Raw genomic sequence first — 21,367 nt, forward strand, 5'->3', positions numbered from 1 at the left:
GGTGAAGATGCCGATGCCTGGCTATAGGCTGAGCTGAGAGCCTTGTCCTCAATCGTGGGGGTGGCAGCTGGGTGGCAGCTGGGTGGCAGGATATCTAGATGGTTACAACGCCGAGATTAAACTGTATCGCCTTTTTTATGTCTCTTTCCTTTTTCTTTTTTTTTAACCCCTGCAATATTGATTCCTCCTGTTGTTGAAGGCCGGTTCTCCACTGCTGCGTAGTAGTCGCGATACCGGAATTCCGCCTCGTGGCGCAGTCAGATGGTAGGTAAGGCCATGGAGGTAAGAGCGAAACAACAACGAAATTAGAAAAAGAAAGCAAGTGGTTGTTTGTTTAATCAGCCAAGTCGCAAGATAATCATCTGATACGGTAACTAGAGGATAGCACGGGTAAACAGTGTGACGATTAGCAATGGAGTGGCCAGATGGGCTCTAGAAGCATTTACGTATATGGCCACAACGCAGTCATCGTCTAAGACCTACATAGTAAATAAAGGTCAAAACTGCCTTTCACGGCCGGGTAGGAGCTCTTCACCACCGAGAAAGAATCTGCCAAGGTTTGCGGGTATAAGCCATCTCTGCAGCCCTGTTTCCGGTTGTCTTGGCCTTCAAGTTCCCAGCAACAGCGCGAAGCCAGAAATGGAATTCCAGCGCGAGATTGTGAGAGGCCGCAGATGAAACAGTTCGACACCAACAATGAATGGGCCGCTACGGCCATACCAGTGACACGAGACACGCTGTCTCTTGTAACAGACCACGACCTGTGCGGGAGCTGAACTGTTGAATCTTAATGCTGTATTCATTAGAGCACCCGATTGACGCAGACTTGAGGCGAGCGTGTGGGTGGACGGAGCCACGGACCATCACCTGGACAGAGATGCTCATTTTCCCAACTGCCCGATGAAACCTCAAAACTATCATTGTCAGCTTCCATATCCTTGGCCTGGAGCAAGGCGAAAGATGCCCGCTCGCCACCCCACGAACTAGGCCGACGCGGGCGGCTCGTCCATGCCATCCAGGTCGTCGTCCAGACACGGCTCCTCACCCGACCGCGCGGCCTTTACCACGATCGAGTTCTACCACACACGGTCCCCGGCTCTCCCGACACCAATAGTAGCATCGCTATGCAAACTTCTATCCGACCTCAGTCTCTTCGACGTCCCACAAATCCGCATGCAGTTCAAGCCTCTGGACTCGGCCATCCGCGCGGTTCTGGCGGCCACCTCTTCACATACGCAGTCTGATGCTTGCCATCGTCCCTCACGGTCAAACACACTGTATATTCAAGCATTATTCGGGCTTGGACAGTCCAAGCAGTGCGGTGGTTTGCCCCAAGATGGCTGGCATAACACGGCCTTTACGTCTCTGATGCTTCAACTTGTCGAGGTAAAGCGTGCTCCCGCCGCGACCACGCACAGCGCGTTTCTAACATTGACGATGGCAGATACTCGACGGTGCAAACACTTCAATGGAAGACTAGCTCAGCCATTCGACCCAAATCGGAAACATGTCGCCCATGAGCAGCATCCGGCAGTATGGCGCACCCGACCTCTTGACGCTGACGTATTGCCGCACGGCAATGCTGGCACGGGATCTCTTCGGTGGCTACCAGCCTTCAGGAGTCAACGCATGGGACCTCAAATCTTGGGGAGATGTCATAAATGACGACTTACATCGCGTGTTGGATGTCGTCGCTCTGCCCCCCTCTCACGTCCAGCAATCAGACCTCATCGCCGTCCACCCCTACGACGGCACCGCCAGGTTGAACTTTGAGCGGCAACACGAGCAACTCTCCGCGCTGGTGCAGGGCCTCTACGCGGCGCAAGCCTTCCGTGAGCACTTTCCACAGTGGGTGACGCAGCCGTACGGGATGCTCAGCAGCCCCTGCGCTGACGGCGACGTTGCCTGCATCAGCGTCGAAGCCTGTCAGAGACTTGCCCCTTTTCTGGCTCGCGCAGATGATCTTATTCACAAAGAGTGAAAAGATGCGATGCTCGATGCCGCTGATGCCGGAGCATATGAATCGGAGCATCGAAGGGGACGTTGAGGGGCTCGTCATGTTCGAGACGGTGAACAACATGCAGCACGCCGTCGCGCACAGCATCGCGGGCGACAACAGCCTGGTTGGGGTGCAGACAATAATGATGCCGCTGCGCATGATCTACCACTTTGCTATGACGTACAGCATGGCTGAGACGCAAGACTGGTGCCGCCATGCAGTTCGAGGTCTGGTAGATCGAAACTGCAGTGTTGCGTCTTGGTCAATGCTGACTGCGCGAGGAATTTCGACTTTGTAAAGAATTTGGTGAAGAAAACGCTCTTCTTGAGAAATGTGCTGGATAATTTTTATATGTTTATATGTAATTAAATGCGCGAAGCGATTTTGAACGCTTGCCGCGTTTTCTGTATAATAGGCCACAATAGGTGTGTAATAGGGCAAGCGCTGGTTGTAATCTTGAAACCATCTGCATTGGACAACGACATAAAAACATCGCTGGTCAAGTATTTGAGAAGACTTGTAACAGTTATCTGCACTATAGAAAAGAAGACAATCTCCTAATCTTACACCTCGGCGGCTGCTTCTCACGTCACCACGTATCTGATCTCCTCTTCCCCATTTGGAGGTTCGAATCCATTCCAGTACATCTCAAACGTCTCCGGCTCGATATCATACGCCGAATCACCATCCCTCGCGCCGCTCTCCACCGGTATTCTGTCCCGCGCGGTCCTCCGGCCCTGGATGCGGCTCCAGAGCAGCTCCTTGCCGGCGTCCAGGAAGACCAGCACCCAGCGGCCGCCGGCCTTCTCGATGATGGCCTTGTACTCGTCGCGGTACGCCCTGTTCCAGAAGGACAGGTCCAGCACGGCGTCGCGGGTGCCCTCGCGGAGCAGCGCGGCCAGCTCCGTCTTGATCTGCGCCTGCGCCTCGTCGAGGTACCCGGAGTACTTGTCGCGCGCAAAGTCGATGCCGTACAGGCCGTACTTGTCGCGGATGATCTTGTCGACGGAGAAGCGCACGAAGTTGGGTAGCTTTGCGATGACGGTCTTGGCCAGCGTGCTCTTGCCGGCGCCTGGAGGAAGGTTAGCGAGGGGACGCTGCGGAGTTGCTGTGGTGTATGAGCGTGCCTGCGATAGCGCATGTCATGAGAACGATCGGGCGCTCATCTTCAGTGGTTCGAGATAGCTTCGGTCGTATCTATTCTTCGTTAGCCACTGATGTAAGTGTCGAGGGCGGATGCTGGGCGGTAGTTTGGCTGGTCTTACGACTTCGAAGGCGGGAGACTCTATGGGCTGTGGCGACTCTACAGAGTCGACAGTTGACGTTGCCATGGCAGAATTCTTGAGGGAGCTCAATCAGGGCCCATCTGGAATATATGCTGGTTTATAAGTTTGGCTTCAGTCGAGTCATTGATGGCATCCAGCTGATGACTCAACACTAGCGCCAGCGCTGCTGATCGCCAGCCCCGACATCTCGCCGATTGAAAGAAAGAATGTGTCATTTTGTAGACTTGATCATTTTCGCTTGTTATGCTTTATTGTATACTAAGATCGAAGACAGGCTGAATATGCAAGTTTTGTGACAACACAAGTCATCCTCTGAGAGCATGACTGCACTACGGGCCAGACCAAGAGATGATGCATGCTTAAATGATTTGCCTTAATCAACGAACCAAACTTGATCATCTGCCGTGTCCTTCATGTGAATAACGTTGGAATAGTCGACCAGGATCAATGGCCAGGTAGACCCCTCCATGTCATCCCCCATCGTACTCGCCACGAGCTGTGCAAATTCCGGATCTTGCTTCCACTCCCGATCAACTGTCTTCTCCAACCACGACCGAACCTCTGCAAGGCAATTGTCGCGTTCCGGGCCGGCCTCCTCGCCGCACGCCAGCAAGTTGGCCGTGACCTGGTCGTCCGCCAGCCTATTGGCGATGACAATCACCTTGTTCAGCAGAGCCACCTCCTGCTCTCCCAGACGCCAGCACATGACCGTGCGCTCCCGCTCAAACAGCATCGCCCTCTGCTGACCCTCCCCCCCCTCCTCCTCCTCCTCGTCGCCGTCATCCGCGCACTCCTGCGCCTTGCCCAGGATGGCCACGTTGACCTCGGCGTCGACGTCAAACTTGTTGAAGACGAGCGCCGCGCTGTCGGACCGGATGCAGTCAAACATGGGCGTCGGGTGCGCCTCGTCGTACGCCTTGCGCTCCTCCTCCGTCCACGTGCCCAGCTTGCGGCTGCGGTGCCAGTCCGCGATGCGGTACCAGTCGTCGGTCGCCTCGCGGTGGATGAGCACGTGGGCCTCGATGGAGCGCTTCGTGACGCCCTTCCACGGCAGCACGGAAAAGTTCTCGCGGAGGGGGGCGACCCGGAGGAGACCGCCCTGGGCCCGCATGCGGAATCCCCGAGGGGTGGGCATGCCGACGGACTGCGGGGTGACGGGCAGCGGGACGGAGAAGCGGAGGGATCGCTCGTCCATCCCGAGCGTGGAGTCCTCGCCGAGGCTGCCGAGGAGGCTTTTGGGAGCCCAGCGCCAGCCCTTGAGGGACAAGGTCTCTTCGAGATAAAAGACGACCGACGTGGAGATTCCGCAGAGGGTCTCGGCCAAGGCGGCCCAGACACGAGCCATGCGCTCTTGTCCGTCAGTCATCAATGTCAGCCCTTCAATTTGCAGGTTCATCAAGACGGCTATGCAGAGGGGCTCATCGGACGAGACCGACACGGTGCGGAAGTGAATAGCTCTCTGCAGCACGACGAGCTGCGGCCTGTGGTATGAATCATCCAGGCCGCGACTTGCTTGCTCAAAGTTTTGAAGGTAATTGAACTGTGTGAGTTAGCCCCGAGATATCTGGGGGCTTGCAAGGAACTGTGCAAGGTTAGATGTATCGTCATACCTCGTTGAGAAGGTCGTGCCAAATTCGGAGGCGCCGCATGTCCTTTATGCCTTCAATGTACAAGTCGCGCATGAGGTCTGCAGCGGATGCTGCCTTGTCTTGGAACTGAATGCAGAGATTCTTTGGAAGGATGGCCTCTGGTGAAGATCCGCGTGAGTATCCGAGGAGCGCAGACTAATATGAAGGAAGAATACGGAAGGGGGGAAGTTGGTGAATACCTTGAAGAGTCCAGAGTCGCCGCATCCAAGCAGAGCAGCTAAAAGTCCTCAGCAACATCTCGGCCAAGTCGCTTGTGGTGGTGTCCATGCAAGTCAGAGATGAATCGAGAATGAGGACATGCGTCGAGTTTTTGTAGACATCTGCGATCCGCTCCAAAGCAATGGCCTTTCCCTCGAGCTCAACCGGACAGCAGATTGTGTCAACCCACACGCGATATTCGGTTTCTGGATCGTCCTTGCTCTCATTCATCGTCCGGTTGAGCTCCGCGACGGCCTTGGCGATTCTCATCACCTGGCAATGGGGCAGCGCATTGATGCGTGGATTCCCCAGCCCGTCGGCCCAGACGTGGGATAGGGCGACGTAGTTGACACCAGGCCTATACGTCTCCAGCGTGACGTTCGCGGGCCCCGCGCCATCCGGCCCGATGTCTATCTTCAACACGGGATACGAGGTAGTTCCTCTTAGGGCTCGGACCAGCTCGGCCTCGTCTACGTGCACGTCGTCGCACTGACAACCCTCCATTGCGTGCCGCGGCTTGTACTGCTCAATGTCAATCTGAAAGGCCCGGCAGGCGTAGTTTGCGCACCGGACGTGATCGCCCGGCCTGGTCCGCGGCCTTAGCCTCGTGACATAGTGCAGCGAAGCGACGCCCTGGAAGAGATTTCGCAGCTTCTCGACCTCGCTCGGGCACCAGCCCACGCTCAGCATGTGCTTCTCCACGTCGTTGCCGGCCCTGAGGTAGTCCCTGAACCAGTTGAACGACGACGTGGGCAGCACGATGCGCGGCGTCACTAAATGGCTGCTCGCGTAGATGTTGGTCATGAAGAGCTCGCCCAGGCCGGCCACCGAGTAGCGGATCGCGTAGTCCAGCTGGTTGAAGGTGTTGTTGACGACCTGCACGGATCGGGTCAGGCAAGCGTGCAGGTAGTGGAAGCGCGGCGCGAGCTCCCCGGCCAGCTTAACCCTCTCGACGAACATGTCCGCCTTTCCGAGGATGGGCGCGGCGGTGAGGAGCTTCTGCCCGTCGTCGCCGGTCGTGGAGAATTCACGATACAGCTCAGCCATCTCCTCGCGCGCCTGGTCGAGGCTGACGAGGCGCGTTCCATCCTCGAGCTCGTTGAGGCTCAGAAATTCAGCTAGGAGACCGAAGAAGAGCCACGTCTGCACGAAAGACTGCAGCTTGGCGGCCGGGACGGCGTCAAAGATGCGCTGTAGCGGGAGCGTCAGCAGTGCATGGGTGGTTGGCAGCTGAGGCGCATTTGTGAGGCCCAAGTCTTGATATTTCCTGTCCAGGAAGCCGCGGAAAGGACCAAAGTCCCAGTTCTGCGATGAAAGAAATGGAGTCTCTGGAGTCGGGAAAGTCGGATCTTTGGGCAATGGTAAGAAATCCATGTTTGCGCAAGTCTTCACCAAGAGGGAGTGTGAGACAGGGTGAGAGGGTGAAGACTAAAGTCAACAAAGGAAAATCTCACGATAGGTGTTTGTATTGATAAAGAGGCATTCTGTTAGGCGTTTTCAGCGCACTGCGCCACTATGCTACTACTCGAATAAGGACAAAACGCGAGCTGAATTGGGCTGAAGTAGTGCAGCAACTCGGCGACTGCAGAGAGCAACCAGCATACAGTTGGTGGTAAGATAGACATTTAAAGCGCAGTTTACAACCTCGTACTGAAAAAGGAAGAGGAGCTAGAGCTACTTAGTTAGAATAAGGTTGATGGGGTGTATGGAATGATGGGTAAAGACTTACAAATACATACACCAACAGCAGCTTCAACCCCGCCCTTAAATACAGCAGTAGTTCAAGAACCGCGAAACCAATGGCCATCTTTACCAAGCATCATCTACAATGGAAACAAATACTCCAGATACCATGCGGGCTGTTGTGTGTGAGACGCCTGGTCCAGTTCAAGTTCTCCAGATCAAACAGGTACCGGTTCCAGTACCAGAGCCAGGACAAGTACTTGTTAAAGTGCTCGCCTTTGGCATCAATCGCGCAGGTAAGACTTGGACTTGGTTCCGATTTATTAATTTTACGAACTAATAATTATGCCAGAAATGTTTACACGACAAGGTCACTCTCCTACCGTCAAATTCCCTCGCATTATTGGTATCGAGCTTGTCGGTCGTGTCGCCGCCTATGCCGAGGGACAGGCTGCTGCTATTCCCATCGGAACACTCGTGGCGACGTGCATGGGCGGCTTAGGTCGCGAAATTCCAGGATCCTATGCCGAGTATGTCTGCCCGGCTCATCATTTCGTGAAGCCATTTCCAGACCTCGGCCTGGACTTGGCGACCGTGGCCGCGCTTCCCGAGATGCTCCAGACCACCTACGGGTCTCTCACCGAGGCGCTGAATCTGCAGCCCGGAGAATCGCTTCTTATTCGTGGCGCGACAAGCTCCATCGGACTGGCAGCGATTCAGCTGGCCAAATATCTAGGCGCTTCTAGGGTCGGAGCGACAACCCGGTCTGCCGGCCGCGAGACTCTACTGAAAAGCAGCGGCGCTGACATGGTGTTTGTCGATGACGGGACCGTTTCAAGGCAGATCGCAGCCGAAGAACAATTCGACAAGGTCCTCGAGCTCATTGGCACGAAAACACTCAAGGATAGCATCTTGTGCCTCAAACCAAAGGGCACCGTCTGCATGACAGGCATCCAGGGAGGCGAGTGGACATTGCACGACTTTTCGCCCATCACGGACCTGCCGCAGAGACGCCGTCTCACTTCCTACGGCGGCGACGAGCACGATTTTGTGTCTATGCCTTGGGACAGACTGCTTACAGCCGTCAAAGATGGTAAAATCAATATTCCAGTTCGCCAGTTTAAGCTGGACCAAATCCAGGAAATTCACACACTTCTAGAAAATGGCGGAGGCGGCCACAAGATGGTGGTTGTGATTTGACAAGTAACTCTAATTACAAAAGAATAGTACGAATTAAATATTACCCATATTAGTATGAATAGAATTTCAAGCTGGCTCTGTTTAATTACAAAATGACATTAAAGCGTGCCACATCCTTTATCACTTTGGCCTCCCAGCTTCTGCTTGAGCCTTGGCCTTGAGGCTTCGCCATTCCACGCAGACACTTGCAAAGATAGTGACCGCACAAGTGCCAACCGCAATGTAAAAGACTTTTACAATAGCGGCATTGTAATAAGTAAGAAGAATGTCGAGATCATTCCCGGAAACCAACGACCGCAATTCAGTAGCACCGCCCTTGATGATTTTGGCCGCATCCACACCAGGAAGTGCCGTCAGCTTCGAGACGAGATCCCGGAGAAAAATATTCTGTGCAATGGGAATGAAAATTGCCGGTCCAAGAAATCGAACGAGCATGACTGCAGCGGATCCCACAGCAATGTCAGAGCGCTCCAGAACTGTCTGCACAACGTTTAGGTGCTGCTGCACGCCGAGGCCGGCACCGAAGCCGAAGACGACCTGCGAGCCAATCCACATGCCTTGACTAGTTGACTTGGTGAACGTGCAAAGCACTCCGGCCCCGATAGGAGTTAAAATGGAGCTGACGATGTAGAAGGGCGCATAGTAGCCAACACGCGAGATGACGATGCCCGAGGCGATGGACGCAACGACGAGGGACAGGATTGTTGGCAATAGCATGAGGCCCGAATTCACAGCCGAGGCACCCTTGACAGCCTGGAACCAGACAGGGAGGTAATACATGAGAACCATCATGCCGGCACCGTTGAAGAAGCAGAAGAACATGGCGGCAGCGATGCTGCGCTGTCTGACGATGCGCGGTGGCAGAGTGGCATTTTCCTGTTTCCAGGCCTGGATCCCGATAAAAACAGCGACGAGAACAATGCACGCAACGAGAAGCGCAATGATTCTCGGGTTGCTCCAGGAGTATCGCGTGCCTCCCCATTGCAACGCGAGGATGAGACAGACGATGCCAGGGAAGAAGGCTAAATTGCCGATGGGATCCAGCTGCTGGAACCTGCCGAGGAGCGTCTTCGCGCGAGGCTCCAGCTTCTGGTTCGGCAGATGCACAAGAAACACCGTCACCAGAATGGAAAACGCTCCGATCGGAAGGTTGAGGTAGAAGCACCAGCGCCAGGTGACGCTGTCCGTCAGCGCGCCGCCGACCAGCGGCCCGACGACGGAGGCGACCGCGAACAGGGCCCCCGCGGCGCCCTGCCACAGCGGCCGCTGACGGAGCGGGATCGTGTGGAACATGATGACCATCAGGCCGGAGAAGAGCCCCGAGGCGCCGAACCCGGCTACGGCGCGTCCGACGATGAAGACGATGGAGCTCGGGGCCGCGCCGCAGATGGCGGAGCCGACCTCGAAGAAGAAGACGCCGGTGAGGAAGAGCGGCTTGGCGGGGTAGTGCTTGTAGACCTTGCCCATGAGAAGCTGGAAGCTGCAGGTGGTGAGGAGGTAGGCGCTACCGTACCAGCCGATGTCGTCGATGGAGTGGAATTCGTCCGTGATTCGCGGGATCGCGGTCGCAATGATGTTTTGGTCCTGGACGCTGATGAGCAACAGCATGTTGGTAGGTTGATATTGGTACTTACGAGAGTGATGAGGAACATTGATAGATACAGGGCAATCATGATGAGAATGCGTTTGACGACAGGCGGATATTCGACTGGTGCAACGGCAGGTTTGGCGTCGCTTGGTGGCTGCTTTTCTTCATCCTGTTGTGAATCGGGGGGCATTTTTGGAGCGGCTCTTGTCGACATTATGAGAAGAAAATATGTGCAAAAAATAAGAGACGAGATAGACGGGGGAAGAAAAGGGACAGAATATGAATACAATTATTATGACAGGAAGGGGCAGCAAGCCTTCGAATGCTGCCACGGACTTATAAGTGAAGCTGGCTGACAACGATCTTTCCCAATGGGGTAATTCGGTGTTGGCGCGGCGCTGGCTCGGGGCTCAAAATGCAGAATTTGACCCCCGAGCCCCGAGCCTTCACCATTAGAACTTGCCAGCCTCGGAGCGCTTAACCCCAGCCCCGAACAGCGAAAATTAATTGCCCGTTCCAACCAGTGTTATCGAAGCACGCTCGAGTCCAGAATATGGAGCCGCAAGATCCCTCACCTGGACCGAGCACCGACGGTGGCAGCGTCAAGCCCTTCTCGTGCCTCGTTTGCCGCCAGCGCAAGGTCCGATGCGACCGCGTTCAGCCGTGCGGCAACTGCAAGCGCGCCAGGGCCGAATGCGAGTACGTGGCGCCGGTGCGAGGGAAGCGCAAGCGTTCGAAGCCGTCGCGCGAGACCCTGCACGCCAAACTTCGGCGGTACGAGGAGATGCTCACGACCAGGGGCGTCGACGTCGGGGAGAAGGCGAGCACGAGGCGTGAAGAGGAAGTGGAAGGGGGAGGGGATGAGGATGGGCTATCGGAGGGCAACGACACGGCGGATTCACTTACGAGCTTTTCGGTAACGACGCCGGGCGGCGAGGCTGCTCCGTCGATGGGGTTGCGATCTGCATTGATCAGGACGCCGGGGTCGGGGCCGAAGCTGGTCAGCAAGGAGGGTAATTCGAGATACTACGAAAAGTGCGTCACAACATCTCAGATGTTGTCAATGCTCTGCATGTGCTAATGTGAGATACAGTAGTACTCTGTGGACAGATATTACTGATGATGTGAGTATTCTTTGGCTTGCCCCCTTTCCCACATGCCGTCTGACCAACCCAGTTTCGGCACCCTGATGAATATGTCCCCGTTGGTGATGACGACGACGACGATGACGAGCCCGAAGCCGATATTTTCCTAGGATCAAGTTCTAGCAACAGCTTCAATGGTCAGCTGCGCGACTGGCATCCCACGATACACTGCTTGTATGCCCTCCGGGATATATACGTCGACAGAGTCGACCCGCTCATGAAGATTATGCACATGCCCACATTTTGGGCGTTGGTACTGCAAGCGGCAGAACGAAAGGAGGATGTTTCCAGACCAATCGAGGCAGTGATGTTTTGCTTTTATTTTGCGACGATCAGCGTCATCGAAGAGAAGGAGTGCCAGAAGCTGTTCAACGAAAGCAAAAAGACAATGTTCGCCAAGTACAGAGCCATCGCGAGGCACACCCTCAAGAGAGCCGGACTGCTCAGTACAACTAGTCCTATGACTCTAAGAGCATTTTGCCTTTTCATGGTATGGTCATTAAACTCGTTCACTTCTAAGCAGTCCTAACATGGTACTAGATGGGACTGCGCGGTACCATGAGATATGAATCTCAGCACATCCTGTGCGGTATTGCTCTGCGACTGGCCCAGAAGATGGGTCTGCACCGCGATGGAACGTCTCTCGGGCTGTCCATTTTCGAAACGGAAATGAGACGCCGCCTGTGGTGGTACGTTGCCCACCTCGACTTTCGCACCTCAGACTTGCTCGGCGCGAAGCCGTCGCTGGACATCCACACCGGCGACGCCGGCCTGCCATGGAACGTCGAAGACGAGGATCTGCAGCCGTCCATGACCGAGGTGCCCAAAGACCGCAAGGCCATCACGTCCATCACCATGTGCCTCGTCCGCTGCGACCTCGCCAAGTCGCTCCAACGCCTCTCCGGCACCCCCGCCACGACCTCCGCCGCGTCCTGGGGCGACATCGGCACCGGCTCCCGCGTGCCGCCCGCCGACAAGGACGCCCTCATCGACGCCATCGAGGACCGCTTCGAGACCAAGTACCTGCGCTACTGCGACCCCTCGCGCCCGCTCGACATGCTCGTCTCGTGCATGATCCGCGCCGCCGTCTGCAACACGCGGCTCTTCGCGCACAACCCTCGGCGCTTCGCCGACTCCGCCGTCGCGGCCACCCCCGCGGAGCGCGACGTGGCCTTTCGCAACGCCGCCAAGCTGCTCGAGTACGCGTCCATGGTGGGCGAGCACGCGGCGCTGCGCAAGTACGAGTGGCGCCTCAACTCGACCTACCTGTGGGACAAGATCCTGTTCGTGCTAATCGAGGCGCGCCGCCGGGGTGGTGACGCGGAGCTGGACGGCGTGTGGAGGCTGATTGGGCGCGTGTTCGCGCAGTACCCGGACGCGTTCGGGCAGTCCTCAGCGAGGGCGGTGTACAGGGTGCTGAGCAGGTGGACGCTGGAGGTCTGGGACGGGTACGTGGCGGCGAGGCGTGCGGTGGCGGTGGCGGGGATGCCGGAGCCGGAGGAGCCGGCGTACATCAAGGCAATGAGGGAGAAGAGAGAGGTGGCTGGGGAGGTTGCCGCGGCAAGGACGAGTGAAGGGGTGGTTGTCGATACTGCAGCGCTGGGAAGCAGTGGTGGTGCTGCGCAGACTGCAGAGCCGCCGGCTGAGGAAGGATATAGCGGGTTCTCGGATCTCGGATCGTTTGAGATGAATCTGGACGAGTGGGTGAACTGGGACCAGCTGGTGTCTGAGCAGACTGGCTTTTTCCATGTGGAGGGATATTGACAGCACGGTGTGTGAGCATAACAGTGGTTCAGAACGGAGCTTGTATTGCTACCAGGAGGACTCTTCATCGAAGGAGCCTAGCGATGCTGAGCGCGTGCCACGCCCTACAATCTCGATTTAGGGTGACTAGTTCTCTTTGCCACCCGCTGGCGGCACCGTCCGAGTCAATTTCCCTTCTCGGAGCACTGGATGAGCGTCTCAGGCGTCGAGTCAAGCTTCGCGTCCGCCACACATACGGAGCAAGCACGCTCCCTGGCTTGGATGACCTTGCACTCGGCCACCGCCTTGTCGTAGGCAGCCCATTTCTCGTCATCAGACTTCCATTCATTGTTCAGGCTAGCGTTGGCCGCGCTGACGCACGCGTTGTACTTGCCGTCGTACTGCTGCTTGCAAGTCGCGGCAAGGTCCCGCTGGAGCGCCTTCATCTTTGCCTCGTCCTTGATCCTCTGGTTGTCGCCGTCGTCGAAGCCCTTCTCCCCGAGGTTGGCGTTGATGAAGTCGAGGTGGCTGCCGATCCTGGTGAAGATGTTGGCATCCGCGCAACCGACTCCCTGCGCGTTCATGACAGAAATCGACACGAGGCCGAGCAGCACCCCGGTCTTGGAGTCGATCAGCGGACCGCCGCTGTCACCTGAGCACACAGTCTTTCCAGGCTTGCCGGCACAGATTAGTGCGCCTTGATCGCCGAAAATCTGCGAGGGTACACATTTACTCATTGGCTGCTGCTCGAGCAGGGCCTCTGCTCGCTTCGGGACGCTGAAAGGAGCGTCGCCTTCTTTCACAGTCTTGTCGCGTCCCCTGAGGAGCTGTCAGCCCGGCTCGAATACCCGCTTCGCGGTTGTGGGCAGTTCTAGGTTTGCTTACCAGCCAAGAGCAACGAATTTTGAGCCGTCAGGGATCGAGTCAGATGTTGGCAGTGGTGCATACTCGATGCTGTCACTCGTCTCAATGGGAGTAGCTAGCTTAATGATTCCAATGTCGCTCAGCTTTTCCTTGCCTTTGGCTTGGTAGTTGACCGGCTTGTGGTCAGGTCGTTGGAGCGTTGAAATCTTGACCGTCACTCCCCCAGCAGCTTCAAGATCCTATGAAGTTGAGACATTAGTCTATGTAACGGAGAGACATCACAAGGGGGTAAAGAAGAGGATGCAAAGAAAGAAGAAGTAGAAGTAGAAGAAGAAGAAGAAGAAGAAGGAGAAGGGAAAAATTATCATACCGTCTTTCCTGCAGTTACGAACCCTGCGTCGGTAGTGTTGAGGAAGCAATGACTGGCAGTAAGGACAGTAGTACTGTCCAGCAGCATTCCTCCGCAGGAATGGGCCTTCTTGCTATCCTGGATGCTTACGACAAACTTGTAGCGATCCGTGGGCTCATCAGGTCCGATGACTCTGGGCTTCAGTATGGCAGATGCTAGAGCAGCGGGAAGCCCTGCGGTCAGGGTAACAGCGACAGTGGCTTTCATGATGGTATCAAAGGAGTAAAGTAGCAAGATCTGCTTTTTATCGATGTCTCTGGGGATGGAGATGAAGAAGTCAGCGAGACGGCCTGCTCGTTAAATATGTATTCTGGGCAATAGCTAGAGGGGCGATATTGCGTTACAATTGACCTGTGCGGAGGACAATTCCGAGGTTGAAACGGGCTGAGCAATTAATTATTTGAAGTCATGCCCACATCCCCATCACCAGAGATATACATTTTTTAGCAGGGATATATTGCGACGAAAAGACGTAATTCCAGAAAGATAGGATTTTGGAAGTTTAATTAGACGCACACCTGTCCGTCTCCAAGAGAAGTAAGGCGAAGATGCTGTCTTGTTGGAACTAATCTGTACATTATCAATTACCCTGTCAATACGGGTACCTGGCTCGATGATCGCCCCGGGATTGTATACTTGCTCATAGCTATCATACATACAGCTTTGTATCTTCATCATAGACAGATTGACGGCACTGTCCACGAAGCCATCGAATGTCGCGTGACACTCACCATGGCATGGCACTTGCCATCACCACAAGAGCATTGACTCGCGTGTATACAGTTACATGTTAATAAGAGCGACAAGTCTTGACTCACGCTGACATTGCTGGTAATAAAGAGATTTGTCGTGCTGGAGTTGGCCATTTTTTGCCCAGCTCTTGTAATCCCTGTCCGGCCGCCCTGCATGACTCGACTTTTTATGATTGCGACGCCTTCCCCTCTTACAAGGGGACTTGCCGCAAGTGATGCCGTCGAACTCGCGGGGATTGTAGTCCTTGCCCCCTCTCGTCTCGACTTCGCCAATCGTTGCCGTCGACGGCGCCGTTGCAGCGGCTGGCCGGCGCATGCTCAGCTATCTAGAGGTACCATCACAGCTGCCATCTTCAACGGAGGCGGCGCAGACAGCCGCGGCGGTTGCCAGGATAACGAGAACTTTGCTGTCATGACAGGTTTGAAGCTTGTTATTTCCAAGTCTTGAAGCAAAAGAAGGACGGCAGAGGGATGGGTCCAGCGGCCGAGTTAGATAACTAGTTCATTGCGAGATAACAGCAATGATGCACAAAATGGCGACATAGTTGAAGCGTAATTAGCTGATTTCCCAACTATATACAATATATAAAATAGGCATTTCCTAACTTTTATCAGCGCTATAAGATGGACACTACATGGAGAGCGGTACAGGCGTAGATTGATTACTTTGACGAGCATTTATCATTAATTCTGTCGGCTAATCTTTTAAGCATTGTGTATAGCGGCATAGTCGGACCATCTTTTTCATGTTTTGCATACAGAAAGCCGTAAATGCATCTATATTCCCATCATGCCACTATAATGCGAACAGAAGCCGACCCGCAGCGAAGCACTTGCGGGGCCGAGGAGAGAGAATCTCATAAATACAAGAGGGTCAGGTTTAAAACAGCTGTTAATAAGCCTGGGAAAGTGCCAACCGACTCTCCGTTCTCGGCCGCGCCGTATGGTCGCCGAGCTTGGCACATAACCGCTTACTTGTATCGACTGAAACTAAAAGGACCAGTGGTTCCTGTCTAAATCCATGCGAGGGAGTTTGCGTGTCATGACTCTACAACATCGAGCCTATCATGAATAGCTTCTCATCGTCGCTCTTATATTTGAGAATAACAATGCGACTGGCTTGCATTGGCAACCCGGGTCAGGTATTGATGCGGCGCTTTGATAATGGCAGGACAGATCAAATATATCTTTAGAATCTCTGAATTTTTCCTGGGTATTTTCTTTTTCTTTTTCTTACGGCTAACATTTATCGACATCCGGCTTGCGAACACGCTCATCGACGAATTCCCCCATGGTCCACACTGGACCACCAACACGCGCGAGGTTTTTGAACGCACGGTTGAGAATCGTGATGAGTCGATAAGATACGGCGTCTTTTTTTCGCCGTTTCCTTTTTTCTTTTTTTTTCTTTCCAAAAAAAAAAGATAAATTCCAATAAGCCAATGTCCAACATTCCTCACGGTATAACGCACGCTTCACAACCGTCAAGGACCAATTTGACCCCAAGCGTATTTACCGCAGTGTCGTTGGCGAAATCATTGGCATGTACGACAGGGCTTTTCCTCTTCTTCAGAGACACTACTTCGATTGAAGACATGCACGAAACAAGCTGCATGATGGTGCAAATGAATGTATGCTTTTGGCGACAATCTAAGGTATTAAGTTACGGGGTATTCTCCCTAGCAAAGGCATGAAAATATATGACGTAAAACAAGGTACAGAAAAAGAAAAGCCCTCTATATCAAAGTCGTCGTGGCACATTCTTTAATACATGATACACCATATGCTAGAGTCGCGACGCGAGATTTAAGCCGAGACAGGCTTGCTCTCGACAGCGGCAGCCTCGACATCGTGGGGGTTGGCAGCGTAGTCGTCCTCGCCAGACAGCTCCTCGAGCGTCTTGCGGGCCGTCTCGGGGATGAGAAGGGTGGTGAAGCAGCCGAGAAGCATGAAGAGGGCGAAGATCTCGAGGACGTGGTCGAGCCAAGGGGAGGCGTTGGTCTTGGTGGCACCGCGGGTGCGCAGACTGGCGATGGCACCCTGGCCGATGATGGAGCCAATCTTGCCAGAGGCGGCAGAGATACCGTGTGAGGTAGAACGGTAGCGGGTAGGGAAGACCTCACCGGGGACGATGAAGGTGGTGGCGTTGGGACCAAAGTTGAAGAAGAACTGGGCAATGACGTAGATGGCGAGGAGGGCGTTGGCGGAAAGATGGTGGTAGGCGAAGCCCATGACGATGAAGAGAATGGTGAGGATGATGAAGCCGGCCATCTGGACGGGCTTGCGGCCGATGGTATCAATGGTGGCAACGGAGACCCAGTAACCGGGGACGGCACCAGCAAGAACGATGATGACGTTGCCGACAGCGGTGTTGTAGAGGAGCTGGTAGACGTTCTTGACTTTGCCGCCAGAGGTGGCGAAGCCAATGGCCTCAAGAATGGTACCGTTGTTCAGGGAGAGACCGTAGAAGGCGACATCAAGGCAGAACCAAGAGCCAGCAGTACCGAGGAGGAGCAGGAAGTTCTTGGTCTTGCTGTAGTGGCGGCAGAAGTCGCGGAAGCTGGCCTTGGGGACCTCGAGGCCCTTCTGGGCCTGCTTCTGGGTCTCGGCGCGGGAAACCTGGTCAGGCTCACCCTCGCGCTTGCCGCTGATGTAGGCCTTGACGTCCTCGTCGGCCTGCTCGACATCGCGAGCAACATCGAAGGTGTAACGGGGGGTTTCGGGGATGGTAAGACGGTCTGTCACGGCTGTTAGGAAGACTGCGGTAGTCACGAGAGGGCTGAGTACGTACAGTAGAGGGCAATGCAGGCGGGAACGACACCGCAGCCAATGAGGGTCCTCCACATCTTGTCGACGGCGACCTGGCAATCACCGGTGCAGTGAGCGACGTCCTTGGCACCCTCAAGAGCGTTCTTGAAGCCGAGGGTGACGAACAACATGACAAGGGCGGCACCGAGCTGGCCGAAACCCTGCATGGCGAAGACGGCGCCCATCATGGCACCACGCCACTTGGTGGTAGCGAACCTGGATGTTGTTAGAGGCGGATTTAGGGACGTGGCAGTACAAGTCGGTCAAGATCGGAAGGACCAGCAGTGTCGAAACTTACTCGGAAGTAATAATACTGGAGAGAGGGTAGTCACCACCGATACCGATACCCATGATGACCTAAAACATGTCAATTGGCGTCACAAGACAGTGTATGAGGAGGCCAGGAGACTTACACGCCAGAAGATGATGAGACCGACAATGTTGACGGCAGGGCCCTGGGCAGTGAGGGACTGGGCAAGAGAGGCAAAGATGATGACCATGAGTTCGAGACCGTACATGCGCTTACGACCGACGATATCGGCCAGCATACCGAAACCAAGCTGACCGACGACGGTACCGGCCGAGGTGGCCAGCTTGATGGCGTTGTCCGAGGAGGCAGGCATCTTGCCGACGCCAGGATAGTAGACGATGCCCAGCATGATGGTCAGCATCGAGGCCGTGAAGATGTCGTACGAGTCAGTGAAGAAACCGACACCGGCAACCACACACGCGCGGACATGGTACCAGCCAAAGGGGGCCTTGTCGATCTCGGCGAGGGCCAGGCGGCGGCGCTCGGCCAGCGACTCGACGTGGGCGAACTGGTTGTTGAAGTTGGTGTAGGCAGAGTTTCCGCCGGCCGTCTTGCCAAAGGCGGCGACGGTGGTGGTGTTGGTCTCCTCGGCACTCATGATGACTGGACAAGGTTTGAAGAAGAGCAAAAAGGAAGAAGAGAGGGTATCTGCCAAGTTGCCAAGGACGATCGCCAAGGTGCTAGTCTTGGGGAGGAAGGGAACAAGAAGGAAACAGAGGTGGGTGCAAGGAGGGGATCTTCTTTATATTATGCATGAGACAGATGAGCGGGCTGAAGAAGAGGCAACCATGTCGTGTGTGGTGTGTGTGAGCTCTGGGGGGGGGGGGGGGGGGGGGCATGCTCATCAACGGAGGAGCGTGAATGGCTCGGAGCTGGAAAAGTTGGCGCGCGAGCATGATCCATGCATCGGTCTAGCGAATTTTTCCTTCCTTCCTTCTACGAATACAACTTGTTCCCAGGGCACCGCGAGGCAGCATGATACAGGCAAGGGGGGCAAGACCGGGGCGGACAGTCAGGCTCTCTAAGGGTTAGATAGCTAGCGCGTCGACGGTGGCGGGAACGAGGCGTTTACGGATGGAGAATAACGGGTAAGAGAAATACTACGCCGGTGGGCAAGGAGAGAGAGAGAAAGAAAAATTGAAACGGGTACAGGGCGAACGGAAGGGTTGCGTTGAGCCCGACTGCACTGTCGTTGTGCCAAAAGTTCATGTAAGTGAGTGGTAGTGCAGCAGAGAGAGCCAACGACGCGCCAATTGGGGCTAAAATAAAGGTTCAAGATTGGGCCAGTGAGAGATCTGGAATCCAACACGTTGCGGCGCCACAGTCGTGCCGTCTTTCCCAGGGCCGCCGCCTCAACGGGGTCGGTATCGAAAGAGGCTTCTTGGCAGCCGATTGGCCAAGAGATGCAAATGCGGAGGCGGAAGACGAGGCTTGCAGGGGGGGGGGGGGGGGATGATAATTCTTTGGGTGAAGAGTTGTTGATGGTTGTTGATGGTTGTTGTTGTTGTTGTTGTTGTTGCCTTCGCAAGGGATATTTTATGAGGCTATGATGTTGAGTTGAGTCTTTTCGCAACTACAGTGATAACTCCCCGTGGCAGAGAAACTCGCGGTTCTGACTTCTCAATGGTCCATCCATCTCAATGGTAATTAGTTATCATTGAGTACTCTTCCACCATTATCATTGCCCATGCTCTGCCTGATACCCCAGCTGCAACCTAGTCCACCCCCCCTCGCCTCTCCCATTGGCCATCTCCATGCACCCCCATTCCATTTCAGGCCACCGAGTGTCTCGATAGTCTCGACCAGTTTTGACTTTCGGTCGATGTCCTGGGCCTGTTGTCTCTGATTACGCCGTAATCTGTACTCACCCGCTCCCCCGAGTGCAACACCCTCCTTCTCGCCTCACTTGCCCTCTCAGCTGCTTCTCCTTCTTCTTCTTCTTCTTCTTCTGCTTCCAGGCCCAGTCTTGCTTTCGGTTTTTCCCGGCCCCCGCCTGACCCCTCCAGACAAATCCATTTCATGTTTGCGCCCCAGGCAAAACGGTCCCTTAATTCGCACCTTACTCAATTATTAGCTCGCCATTTGTCACTCCACATCTCACCACGTGGGTGTTTACCCGTCGCGGATTGCAGGCTTTGGACTTCTTCAGCTGGTGTTTCTAGTCTGGAGAACTCGGCTGTAATACCAATTATAGAAAGCTGGTTGTCACTGGTGACTTTCCCTTTTCTTTTTCCCTTTTTTTTTTTTTTTTTTCGTCGTTTTTTTTTCAAGTCGGACTGTCGCGCGACTCATGAGTCACGGCACGCGACGAACCCAGGACCGTAACTCATCCTTTTTACTTTACCCTCATCTAAATTTCAGAAAAGTCTTGATCTTTTCATCGTCAGTTTGTCCATCCATCTAGCCAAACAACGTATCACTACCAGCCAATTGACGCGCAACAATGTCAACGACACAGACCCAAATGGCACCCTCTACGCGCATCACCACCACCTCCTCCACCTCCTCCTCCAACGAGCCCGAGATCCCTCAGCTCACGTACACGGTCGCGCAGACGACAGAAGAGAAGCGCGACGCCCTGCGCCTCGTCGCCGACACCATCGCGCAGCAGCGCCAGGTCGCCTCCACCACCATCATCTTCCACCCGGCCGTCCTCGGGCCCTTTGCCGCTCTTCTCTCCGCGCTCGTCTACCGCAGCCGGCACGACTGGGTCGGCGCCGTCATTTTCGTCGCCGGCGTGCTGGTCGCCTACCTGGCCGCCGTGCAGTACTTTACCTACGGCTACCTGCAGCGCGCCGAGGCCTTCAACTGGAAGGCCTTCATCACCCCGGAGGAGGGGGAGGGGGAGGACACGGTCATGTACGCGCGCTACGGCGATAGCATCATCGCCACGCTTGTGCTGCGTCTGGGCAAGGCTACCAAGACAAATACCTCGTCGAAGAAGAAGGGAAGCCGCTCGGCCGCGCAGATTCGCGCGTGGGCTACGCGTCTGCGCTACCGCGGCACCGGCGTCGGCGGTGACATGCTGCGCAACGCGGTCGCATTTTCCCGCTCCTCGCTCGGCCTGGCGGCCTCGATCGAGTTCAGCGATCCTCATGCTCATACTGTCGATACCACCAAGCGCTTCACCGCGCCCTTTGCGCGCCGTGAAGCGAAGGCACGCCAGGCTCTCGCTCAGGCCATCGAGGATGTCGACGCAGCCACTGATCAATAAATAGAGCATATACTATTGTACAACCATCATTCATACACATAAATACCCTAATAGAATTTACAGCGAATTTTTTTTCAAGCTCTATATACGTGTTTTAAAGTTATCAGAAGCGTCGCCAAGATGGCGCTGTCTCACCTCGACGACGAGCAAGTCTATAGTAATCTTCACGTGCGTCAACCCAATCACCAACGACCGCTCAACGTCGCCTCCAGCTCTTCAGGATCTTAACTATTGTACAACCATGAGGAAACATCTTGTTGCTTATTGGTGAGACTCCCTCTCCGCTTGTAGCGCCCGCACTCTTTGACCCATCTCCCCATCGTCTTGGCTTCAGCCACTGTGCGTCTCTGGCTGATGTGCGTGGCCGCCGCTCGTCTTGGCCCGTCTTGGCACAGCATTGAGGAACTTCTCGGTGCCGATCACGGGAATAAAAGCTTTGGCAGCAAGGCTCTCTTGCTTCGATCTCGAGAATTCTCTCCGAATCGGGCCACTCCTACGAGTTTCCGGGCTTGCTGGTAG

At 55.0% G+C, this 21,367-nt stretch overlaps 8 protein-coding genes across 8 annotated transcripts; 4 read left to right on the forward strand and 4 right to left on the reverse strand.

Moving 5' to 3' along the window:
- Window positions 1-1,507: 1,507 nt before the first annotated feature.
- ISF_05889 (hypothetical protein) lies at window positions 1,508-1,981 on the forward strand (the record flags this gene model as incomplete). Its single annotated transcript, XM_018849494.1, has 1 exon — window positions 1,508-1,981. The coding sequence occupies one exon, from the start codon at window positions 1,508-1,510 to the stop codon at window positions 1,979-1,981; it is 474 nt and encodes a 157-aa protein (XP_018703521.1).
- Window positions 1,982-2,583: 602 nt separating this feature from the next.
- On the reverse strand, window positions 2,584-6,506 carry ISF_05890 (HET domain protein; the record flags this gene model as incomplete). The annotated part of the gene is made up of 4 exons (XM_018849495.1): window positions 2,584-3,071; window positions 3,772-4,825; window positions 4,896-5,032; window positions 5,114-6,506. 4 exons carry the CDS (start codon window positions 6,504-6,506, stop codon window positions 2,584-2,586), a joined length of 3,072 nt encoding a protein of 1,023 aa, XP_018703522.1.
- Window positions 6,507-6,984: 478 nt separating this feature from the next.
- On the forward strand, window positions 6,985-8,015 carry ISF_05891 (Alcohol dehydrogenase superfamily, zinc-type; the record flags this gene model as incomplete). The annotated part of the gene is made up of 2 exons (XM_018849496.1): window positions 6,985-7,111; window positions 7,168-8,015. The coding sequence occupies 2 exons, from the start codon at window positions 6,985-6,987 to the stop codon at window positions 8,013-8,015; spliced, it is 975 nt and encodes a 324-aa protein (XP_018703523.1).
- A 120-nt stretch (window positions 8,016-8,135) lies between these two features.
- On the reverse strand, window positions 8,136-9,817 carry ISF_05892 (Major facilitator superfamily domain, general substrate transporter; the record flags this gene model as incomplete). Its single annotated transcript, XM_018849497.1, has 2 exons — window positions 8,136-9,599; window positions 9,650-9,817. The coding sequence occupies 2 exons, from the start codon at window positions 9,815-9,817 to the stop codon at window positions 8,136-8,138; spliced, it is 1,632 nt and encodes a 543-aa protein (XP_018703524.1).
- Window positions 9,818-10,156: 339 nt separating this feature from the next.
- ISF_05893 (Transcription factor) lies at window positions 10,157-12,512 on the forward strand (the record flags this gene model as incomplete). Its single annotated transcript, XM_018849498.1, has 4 exons — window positions 10,157-10,638; window positions 10,697-10,727; window positions 10,780-11,238; window positions 11,289-12,512. The coding sequence occupies 4 exons, from the start codon at window positions 10,157-10,159 to the stop codon at window positions 12,510-12,512; spliced, it is 2,196 nt and encodes a 731-aa protein (XP_018703525.1).
- A 164-nt stretch (window positions 12,513-12,676) lies between these two features.
- ISF_05894 (Serine/cysteine peptidase, trypsin-like protein) lies at window positions 12,677-13,971 on the reverse strand (the record flags this gene model as incomplete). Its single annotated transcript, XM_018849499.1, has 3 exons — window positions 12,677-13,310; window positions 13,377-13,594; window positions 13,726-13,971. 3 exons carry the CDS (start codon window positions 13,969-13,971, stop codon window positions 12,677-12,679), a joined length of 1,098 nt encoding a protein of 365 aa, XP_018703526.1.
- A 2,351-nt stretch (window positions 13,972-16,322) lies between these two features.
- ISF_05895 (inorganic phosphate transporter PHO84) lies at window positions 16,323-18,232 on the reverse strand (the record flags this gene model as incomplete). Its single annotated transcript, XM_018849500.1, has 4 exons — window positions 16,323-17,254; window positions 17,308-17,540; window positions 17,623-17,681; window positions 17,738-18,232. 4 exons carry the CDS (start codon window positions 18,230-18,232, stop codon window positions 16,323-16,325), a joined length of 1,719 nt encoding a protein of 572 aa, XP_018703527.1.
- A 1,845-nt stretch (window positions 18,233-20,077) lies between these two features.
- On the forward strand, window positions 20,078-20,848 carry ISF_05896 (acetyltransferase, GNAT family; the record flags this gene model as incomplete). The annotated part of the gene is made up of 1 exon (XM_018849501.1): window positions 20,078-20,848. One exon carries the CDS (start codon window positions 20,078-20,080, stop codon window positions 20,846-20,848), a length of 771 nt encoding a protein of 256 aa, XP_018703528.1.
- Window positions 20,849-21,367: the final 519 nt, after the last annotated feature.

This window comes from Cordyceps fumosorosea (genome assembly GCF_001636725.1).
Source record: "Cordyceps fumosorosea ARSEF 2679 chromosome Unknown scaffold_14, whole genome shotgun sequence".
NCBI classification, from domain to species: domain Eukaryota; kingdom Fungi; phylum Ascomycota; class Sordariomycetes; order Hypocreales; family Cordycipitaceae; genus Cordyceps; species Cordyceps fumosorosea.